Consider the following 10810-nt stretch of genomic DNA (forward strand, 5'->3'; position numbering starts at 1 on the left):
CGGGGGGTAGAATTTTATAAAGAACTCCAGGTACTCAGGTTTCATCATTTTGCCTTGCACAATTTATATTTATAATAACGACTAACTTGTATGCTGGCCAAGTAAACATAAGAACTAATATTCTGCTCTCTCCTCAATCTCACTCACTCTCGCTCGAAAAGTATAAATGAGTATTGCTTCATAGTAGTCTAACTGTCGAGTCTAAGAGCATAATAATTTATGTATATCTGTAGTGAAAATACTTTTCAGATTAATGTATTTTTAAATTTTAAAAAACTTATACGCCAACAAAATACTACAAAATCTATATTTTTGGATATATTCTATAATCTGTACAGCAAATGATTTTATAAATACTTATATATATATATATATATATATTTATATCTATTCAACATTTATAACTTTTGATCAGGAATACAGTAATAAAAAACAGTAGGTACAAAACTATATCTGTATTTTCTTTGTTTTGACTCTATTTGTTTATAACGTAAATTTCATTGTAGTATTTATCCTTTAGATATATTTCTTTCGGTGTTAACTATAAATCGAATTCGGATTCAGTCTCTTATAGATCCGCTGTTGCATTTACTTAATAATCCATCTTACTGCTCCGAATAGAAGTTTCGTCGTAGATCATTCGTACTCTCGTGTATTCTTTCAACGATCAATACTTATTTCTTTTGATTGCCAAAATACCTTTAAGCAAGTTAAATTTGAACAAGCACTTAATTTTGAATTACGGAAACATCGTATTTTAATGTTTTGTGTGAAGCTAACAATTATTCTGTAAATGTAAAGTATATGCAATAATACTTTTATTTCGAATAGTTTTTAAAATTTGTTCATTTTAAAACATTTTCTATGCTTTAAAAGATGATTTATCATTTATTCGATAGTTCAGTTATTAAAGCCCTATGTCATAATTATATTAGAATTTATAAAAATTACTAAAATAAAATTAATTAGAAATGTATTATTTAATATAATATTTGCTAATTACATAGAAATAATGTGTAAAATAATACTGTAAAAATAAAGTGGTTAATAATAAAGTGGTTAATAATAAAGTATTATATTAATATTTAAAAAAATATGATGTACATATTTTTATAATAATTATGCGATTAAATTATGAAAATTTTATCATTTGGATGGTACAAAAATTGTAAAATTTCTTCAACAAATCATAACATTAATATTACGTAAAAATTCTATATACATTTATTATGTAAATTGCGAATGGTAAAATTTTCCATCGCACAAATGTAATTAAGATTAGTTAGATAATATTGAAACGCGTTCATATTATTTGTATTAATATAAATACTTTTATTAAAATCTGTAAGTATGAGTCGAAAAAATTATATTCCTATGAAATGTTTTATAAATAGATATAATTATTTAATGTAGTATTATATAAGATAAGAACAGACTAATGATATAATAAAAATAAATTATTGATTAACTAAACAACTTATAGATAATTTACAACAATTACAATTATTATCATAATAATAATTAAATAAATTTTCATTATAAATCTTCATATATATAATTATATAAACAAATGTCTGGAATAAGTTGTGCATTAAAATCATTCCAGATATTCTTATAAATATTTTAATGTTATTCATTAAACCTTGTTATTCATTAAGATAATGTAGAAAAAATATGGGGGATTGTTATTATAAATATAATATATGGATGAAAATGTAGAGCATAAAATCACCTTGATTTTCTTTATATGTAATTATTTTCTTTTAAAGCTACTTCGTAAGGTTCATTTTTAATGATGTAAGTTGTTTAAAAGTTTTAAACAAGTTTTTAAATGTGTGCTCCCAAATGTATATTTCCCGAGACTAAAAAGAATCTGAATTCTAACTACTATGTAATTATTTATTTTATATTTCCAGCCTATAAGTTTCAATATAAATAGTATAGATTATCTTGTTCCTAAGGCGATATTAGAATATGTGGAATTTAAAACTTATAAAGCGTTAAATATTTAAATGTGTAGGTTGCTAAAGTACACGAATTTATAAATTCAGTAAGGTTACTTAACTTCTAAAATGTGGAAAAAACATCAGGAAAACTTTATTGAGTTAAGGTATAAAACGTAGAACCATTTTTATCATCTAAAATATTTAAAATTAAATTTTGCTAATAATAGTACGGAATATTTTATTTCACGATTTTTAAATATTTAACATTAATAAATTAATAAATATTTGTTATATCGATAATTTTATTCATTAATAAAACTATGTATATTGCATCACTCCAATTCCAATCCTTAAATTATGTAAATGATAAGAAAGTAAATATGATATTAGGATAAGCCAATAATACGTTTCAATTTTACTATTATTTTAAGAATATTAAAAATTAAAAATGCCTTAAGTGAAATTCCAAAGAATTTAACTAATATCTTTAGAATACAAAATAGGAAAGAGTAGTCTTACCAATGTGATAATCTAAGGAAACTCATTTATAAATTAATTAAATAATAATATAAATCCAAGTTAATATTTTAATGAAAATAGTACAAAGATATTTAAGTTTTTAACAGTAATTAATACATAGTGCATGATTATAATTGAATTAGTTTACAAACAATATAAATTATAATTATATTTTAAATAGTTACCAGATAAAATGACACTTCAATATTTATTAGAATAAATTACTTACCAAAACTGATGTTAAACTAAAAATTACCATATTTATTCCCATCAAAATCAATTGACGAAAAGAAAATGACGATTCCAGAATATTTAAAACACTGAAATTATAAATTGATATATTTGAAAACTTGAAACTTTATATTAAATTAAATTAATTGTATAAAAATTTATTGAAAGTCTAAAGAAATTTTTAATCTGAATCTATTAATAGTTTTTAACTAAATTATTTTCACTCTCTCTCTCTCTCTCTCTCTCTCTCTCTCTTTTTTTCCCAATTTATATATATATATATACATTATATATATATATATATATATATATTTACTTACACGCATACAAGAATATATATTAGAATTATTTTATTTTAGTTATTCCTTCGATCTAAAGCGATTTAGATTTAGATTTTATTTATTTCTATTTATATAAATCTATTTATATAATTCTATTTTATATAAAAAAAATTTATGTAAATGTACATATATTATGAAAATCTAAAAACTATTTTTATTTAAATAAAATAATTCGTAATTTCTAATCAAGAATATATTTTTCAATATCTTTGACTTCAAGATAACATCTTATAATAATCATTATCATATAATATTATTATAAATTAAGAAAAAGTATATTTAATAAATTACCATGATAGTAAAATAATCATAAAAAAATGAAAATTGACTTGCATGTTTCATTTTATCTCTAAAATTATTTTTTAATGAATTTTACAAAAATAATTAATAAATTAAATATATGGTCACTATAGATTTTTTCTCGATGCCAAATAAATAAAAATCACAAATAAAATCTATAAAAAATATAAATATAAATTTAGTTTGTATAGAAAATATGAAAAATAATTTACTGAACTTTATTGCTTCCTTGTGTAATTTTATAGTTTTCACTATTAAATTGTATGATACATCGTTCTGTTTGGATGGGTGTAATTTATTTTGATCAATGGACGTTAATGACATATATAATCTGAACCTAAAATCTTATATATCAATATAATATATTATTATATATACTTATAATATATAAGTATTATTTAATTGATATTATAAAAAAAAAATTGATAAAACTTAAATAGTAAAACTTAAATAAAGTTATGTGATTTACACATTTTAAGATTTATATTCGATGTTTACTTTTTATTATATTCGAGTTTATTATATACAGTTGTAAAATATTCATTATGAAACAAAAAAATTAATAAAGTACAACGTCACACTAAAGCAAAACATTTCATATGTACGGGACTAGATACATTAACAGATCGGTTTTAAATAAAAGTTCATGTCCAAATTATTCTAAAAATTCGAATTTATTTAAAATATTTTAATTATTAAATTTTTTAATAATTCTTTATAATTTTTAAGTAAAGAAATAAAACCCTAAAGAATACGAGAATTAATTTTAAATTTTATATTAGAAATATTTAAATCTTTATTGAGTAATATTTGTTAAATAATATTAATAAAAACGAGCTAAATAATTTATTATTGCTCTTAATTATTAATTTATTTATATTTTTTAATATCATTTTGGAACATATAATATTATCATCTGGTTTATCATTCAATAACTGAGTAAAACGTTTCATATTCCGGTCAATTTCATTTTACCACATAATTATTTTATTTGTTTTTAAAATATGACTACTGAATTTCTATGATAATATTATTTATCATATTTCTTATTTATTGTATCTACGACATATCATTAATTTTACCTTTATTGTTAAAGTTTAAAAATATCTATTTTAATCTGTACAAAAATATTAAACTCTGATTTAAATAAATTAAATTTTTATTGGAATATAGAAAGACAATTTCATAATGATTTTATCATAATTTAAAGATGGAAATAGCGAGTGAATATTTTTTATATCTTATGTATTATTTATAAGTAATGTTTTGGTTATTTCACTGTACTAAACTTCTTTTTTTACAATATTACTGGTTAAAGTAATGTATAAGAAATAGCGATGATTATCATTGCCAGAATAAAAATTCAATAGATTTTTTAAGCAAAAACTAATAGTAATAATAATATTAACAATAACATGTCTATATATAGTGAGAAATTGTAAAGATAATACGAATTAAAATTAAGAATATTTAATGAAATTTGCTAAATGTCTGCATCATGTTTAAAAAAAGTCCTTGTTTTATTCTTGATAAAATTACGTTTATTTATATAATTTGCGTATTATTATGAACTTTGCTTTAAAAAAGGTATTTTCATACTACATAAATCTAACCTTTAAAGCTTTATTTCCTTTTTCATGATAAATGGCGGGCTGCCTTATTGTAACATATTTACATGATTTATTATTTTATATATGTTAATGTATTATGCACGTGTGATATAAATTAAAGTATCGGACGCAATTTTAAAAATTTTGGAAAGTAGGAAAATTCTTCTAGTAACATCCAAGAACTTAGACATTCGCATGCCTTTATGTCGTATGTCACTAAGCTTTTTATTTCAAGAAGTTAAACATTAATTTTTTAATTAAAAACTATTTTTAAGGATGAAATATAGGAGAATATAAAAATAGCCCCCATTTTCAATGTGAATGAATATGAAAAATAGTATTATGATTACTAGTATTATTATTAAAATTTTAGTATTATGGTTCACCGTTTACTGATTTATTTTAATTGAAAAAGTAGAAGTTATCGAAAAGATTGTACTGTTAAGACAGCAATACAAAATTTAATATAAGCAATATATCTTTGATATATATATATATATATATATATATATATTGATTGTATTTTGCAAATGACCAATTATTATTTTTTGAAACTTCTCCATAAAATTGTATTACAAACTTATGAATTAATACGCGGTAATATTAAATAACGATAACAATAACTTTTTATCCTCTGCGCTATCAATATGATAATTTATGTACAAATCTATAAATTATACGAAATGTGCAAGGGTTCGTTTTAAACGTGCAATTTTATAAAGTCTATCTTGTGCAGGCTTTTTAAATAAACGAATAAACTAATAGAATAATATAATATACAAAACTTGTAAAGGCAAGGACCCATTGCGAAGAATTCAAAGTTTTTAAATGTTACAAAAATAATCAGCACGTCAAAGTACATACTTACTTGACTATAGCAAAGAGTGCCACGCAATATTCAACACTAACTGCATACATGCAGTCGGCAGCACAATTCAAAATTGATGTTATGATGCAACTACAGCAATCGAAAATATAAATTTTATTATGATGTTTTTGCATGTCGATCAAAAACTCTCCATTAAAGACATGAATCCGGGGTCGAGTAACGTTTAATGGATTTATGATATTTAAAAATATGGAAGTGATGGGTATCGTAATGAATCCAATTAGGGCTGTAATCATATAAGCTGAAAGGAATTGTAATATTAAATTACATTCATAAGCTGTGTAAGTGAAATGATAAGTGTTAAAAAAATTCTTTCTCAATTTCATCGTTTACAATCTTTAAGACGACTAATTTATTGCATTATGGTGTTGAGACTTTATTTGATCTCATTTTCAGGTAGAATTTAATTGATGCCACAGTATTTAATAAATAGAATTCAAATCAAAGTAGATTTACATAAAATTTGTCAAAACACGCATTGGTTAATTTTTTAACTGCAATCGTATAATATAAAAACAGATTCATTATACTACTAAAACGATATTTATTTGTTTAGTAGTGGATTTTTGATAACTATTAAATTGAAATTTAGAATTATTTCATTTAGCGTAATAATTTAGCGAGCCAGCATACTCATCATTTAATTTTTTTAGTTTGATTTAAAATAAAATATTGTTAGTTTTTTGTCATTTATATTACTTGGCAATTATTTACTTCTAGATAATGAAAATGTAATCAAATATTTTCTAGCAACTATTCTTAATGTTAAATAGTAAAATGTATAATATTCGTAAGAGCCTATTTAAATAAAATGCCTGACAATAATCATTGTTGTTATTAATAAATTATTTATACTAAGATATCGAGATATGAAAATCAATCGAAGCTTGTAAAAATTTAATTTTCACAAACTGTCTTGTATAATTGTTAAAATTTAAATTTCATTGTACATAAAATATTTATATTATTTTATGATTGAATATTTATTGTACATTATATAAACAATATAACTGGGCTTCACGTATCAATAATAACAATTTAGTTCTTTCTAATTTTTGTAATAATACTGGTATTTCCTTATTTAAATAAAATTGCACAAGAAAAGTGTAAATATTAGTGTAAATATTAGAATTTATAAACTACAGTGTTTCTTTAACATCAAACAAATATAAAATTCAATAAAATCTTCTTATTCATTTATTTATTTCTACGAGTTCATATGGATTTATATAAAAGTTTAATATCTTGTATAATTTTATAGTTATTTAAGTAATTTTGCATAAAAAATCAGTATCTTTCGCACGAAGAATAAGCCATTAAAAATTAAAAATAAATACATACAGATATAAGACAAATTGTATTTGCAATAAATGATTCGGCATGAATGTTGTTTTTCATTAAATAATCCTAAATTAATTAAATAAGATATAAGAATTTTAATCAAATTTAATTTGTTCCTTTTCCCTAATCGGTATCGTCTTTTTCTTTCTATCACTCTTCTTATTCTCTTTAAATTTATGTATATTATATGTATAGAATTAGATTAAATCTATATTGCTCAGCTTAAATGATGCAGAAAAACTAGCGCATTTTCAATATAGTATTATCTCATTTTCTGTAATAAATTTTTTGTTTTAATATTTAAAAATTATATTAACAGCTTTATACTTATATAAAAAATGGTAAGTTTTCTTCCTTTTTCGGCATATTTAATAAGTATGCTTTTTTCGTGCTCGTCATTAAAAATACTCCAATTATAAATTATGCTATCGAGCACCAATTTTAACTGTGAATTATTGAATAATTAGAAATTCAAGGGAAAAAATGGCAATTCAATAAAAAAAGTTATGATCAATTTGGAAAGGAAACTTTTAAGATAGTTCTGCAAAATTTTTTTCTTTTCCTTTCGCATATATTATTTATTTTTAGGCAATAAACAAGGAATTATATTATTCAGTAAAAAATTTTTTTTGAATTTATCGTAATTCTATATTTTATTATGTTTATTATATTTAGTATCTACATTATAAATAATCTCGATATTATAATAAATAATTTAATTTTTTGAATGAAAAATTAATAATATCCGAAATTGCAGTAATTTATATAGTTAATGTAAAAAATATATCACTTTCAAAAATATGAAAATCAATTATTTATTACAAAATCTTCTCAATTTACAATAATAAGAACTAACCTGAGTTTGAGTAGTAATCGAGGTTATGAGTTTTATAAGAATTATAATTATATAAAGAATTATCATTATATGTTCAATTGCGTTGTCGGTATTCAATCCGAGATGTTTCTTTAAGCCGAGCAGCTAGAAATATAAATATAATCGATTTAATATTAAGTATAGGAATTATATTCCTAAATTTTACTATTTTAATTGTGTTTGGATTTATTTCATAATTTCTTATTTGAAACTTTTATTGGAAATTGTCATTTAATTATTCTCTTAATTTCATATTCTTCGCTATGTATTATACATAAATGAAGTAATAACGAATTCATTTTATAGCTTCATTTGGATAAAATCTCAGGATTAGATTTGAACGTAAAACTACAAGTTATACACGCTTTCCTCATGGCTATAATTATTCATATTTCCTTCGCTTACATTGTCATGCTCATTTCGCATTCTCTTTCAATTCACTATAAACAAAATTTTCTGTATGCATGTTTCTTATTCGTCAACCCTGTTTTAATAGATAATTGTTATGATTGTTAAATTTAATAAATTTGAATTGACGTATTAAAACATTATGTCATTTGCCAAATTATTATATAGCAATAGATAAATTAATAAGAAATTAAAATGTATAAAGCATAATTTATGAAAATGTCTGAGTAACTGATATATTTTATATTCATTTTAATATAAAATGATTATATTTAATTATTTATAATTTTTATTTTAATAATTTAATTACGAATACATTTAGAATCTATATTATTAAATACAAATTTCAATCGTTACACTAACAATAATATTGAAAATATTTAAAAAATTAAATCAGGTAAATCTCTATTTTCTGAAAAATTATTGAAAATCATTAATATATTTACGTGGATTATAGATAATGAATAATTTTAAAATAAATAAAATTTAAAACTTATATATATCTAAATAGTTTTTCAAAATTTACAATAATTAATAATAAATTCTTACTTGTGGTACAAACATTGCTAATAAAATTATAAAAAAAAAGGCGCGTTTAATAATATTTTTTATGGGCTTTTCGTACGGCCAAACACCACAATTTATCATAAGAGTTTTATTGATTATAAAATAACGACTATTAAGAATATCCATCTTTCGTAAGTGGTTACAATAATACTGTTATAGATTTATTTTAAAGTCAATCTAAGAAATGAAAAATTAGATTTATAAGCTACTATCTTACAATAATAATTCATTTATTCTATAAATGCTCCAGTCCTTAATAATGTATAAAATAATTACAGCTATAAGATGCTATTACCAGACCAATTTACATATGAAAAAAACTTCCTAACTTACCAAATAAAATTCAGCTATAACAAAATGTATAATTAATATGTTCTTTTAATTGAATAATTTAAATTTTAAATCTTAAAGGAAAGTGTCACTATTAAATTTTTCATAAGGCTTATAGATGACTTATTTCACATATTAGTTCAATTTATATTTTATATAAAAGTCGGATGATACAGTACAATTGATTGAATATTTTACAATACTATTATTATTATTTTATTTTTTTTTTCAATAATGTTAATAAAATTTGTTACAAATAATAATTCTATCAAGTCTATTGAGCGACAGTTTTTATAAATATCCGAGACCAAACCTGTCGTCTGTTTAAATAGGTATTTATGAATGCAATGCAATTATATTGTAAATTTGCATCTATCAAGCATAAAAATTTAATTGCTTAAATGCGTATATCAAAATGAATTAGGAGAAAAAGCTTTTTTGTTCCTATAACATTTTTATAAATTTCTTTCCTGCTATTTTAAAATTCAATATATTTTAACAATATAGTATTACACGAATAAAAGAAGAAAAAAACATTGCTTTTATGTTTGTTTGTTTGTTTTTTTTTTTAATTTTGTTTCAAGAAATAAGTTATCATTAAAACGACTTTTCTTTGATAAGCCATTGTAAAATATCGTGTACGGAACATTCTTTTATATAATTGAATCTTGGTATCTTTAAAGGTGCTTTATTCAAAGTACTTTTTAAGTTTTTCATTTTTTTATTTTAAATTAACTTTTGAAAATGAAGAATATTCTCTTATATATATATATATATATATATATGTATATACATTTTGGTTACGTTTTAAAAACAAAATTTCAATATATTAACGAACATGCAACTACATATTTAAAAGTAATTTTAAGTAAATATTTTTACACGTATATCAAATTAATGTAACTTAAAACTTAAGCTATTACTACAATTTTATTACATTAATTAATTCAAGTTATTAAAGTAATGTTTTATACAACTATTAAGTCAATGTGAGCTATTGAAAAAGTTTACCTTAATATTTTTTATATTTCATCATTACACTTTCAAATGATTACTGTCAATATGTGTAATATGAGTGGAAAAAATATTCTGATTATTATTTCATTTTGCAAAGAAATTTAATTTAGAAATTTTTCAAGATGCTTAAACGTCATACTTATGCGATAGTTTTATATTCTAAAATTCTCGTCTATAAAATCATTTCTTAACATTAACTTGTTGAAAAAAAGATAATACTGAAATTTTTTTTATATAGATATCAAAAGTCATTTAGAGAGGACTTTTTTTTAGAAATGTAATCTCTTAATTTCCGAAAGTATGTCTTAACCAACTGCCGGCATGAATTTAGTTTATTATATGATATTTTAATTAAACTCTTACAGCTTAAAACTCTATTTAAAAACTTATAATTATAATAAAAAAAAAAAAAAAAAAAAAAAAAAAAAAAAAATTCA

At 21.0% G+C, this 10810-nt stretch overlaps 1 protein-coding gene across 1 annotated transcript in view; it reads right to left on the minus strand.

The window, feature by feature from the left end:
- The window catches only part of LOC105360401 (odorant receptor 30a-like), a gene marked incomplete at its 3' end in the record, with an annotated part of 15263 nt that extends 6111 nt beyond the window's left edge, over positions 1–9152 (minus strand). The window contains exons 1-6 of the mRNA XM_011497295.1: positions 9051–9152; positions 8034–8156; positions 7505–7622; positions 5816–6077; positions 3555–3674; positions 2695–2785 (exon numbers count right to left, since the gene is read on the minus strand). Of these exons, the coding sequence (XP_011495597.1) occupies positions 2695–2785; positions 3555–3674; positions 5816–6077; positions 7505–7622; positions 8034–8156; positions 9051–9152 (816 nt within the window). The remainder of the gene's footprint in view (positions 1–2694; positions 2786–3554; positions 3675–5815; positions 6078–7504; positions 7623–8033; positions 8157–9050) is intronic.
- Positions 9153–10810: the final 1658 nt, after the last annotated feature.

Source organism: Ceratosolen solmsi, unplaced genomic scaffold (genome assembly GCF_000503995.2).
Source record: "Ceratosolen solmsi marchali unplaced genomic scaffold, CerSol_1.0 scaffold13, whole genome shotgun sequence".
Taxonomy (NCBI): Eukaryota; Metazoa; Arthropoda; class Insecta; order Hymenoptera; family Agaonidae; genus Ceratosolen; species Ceratosolen solmsi.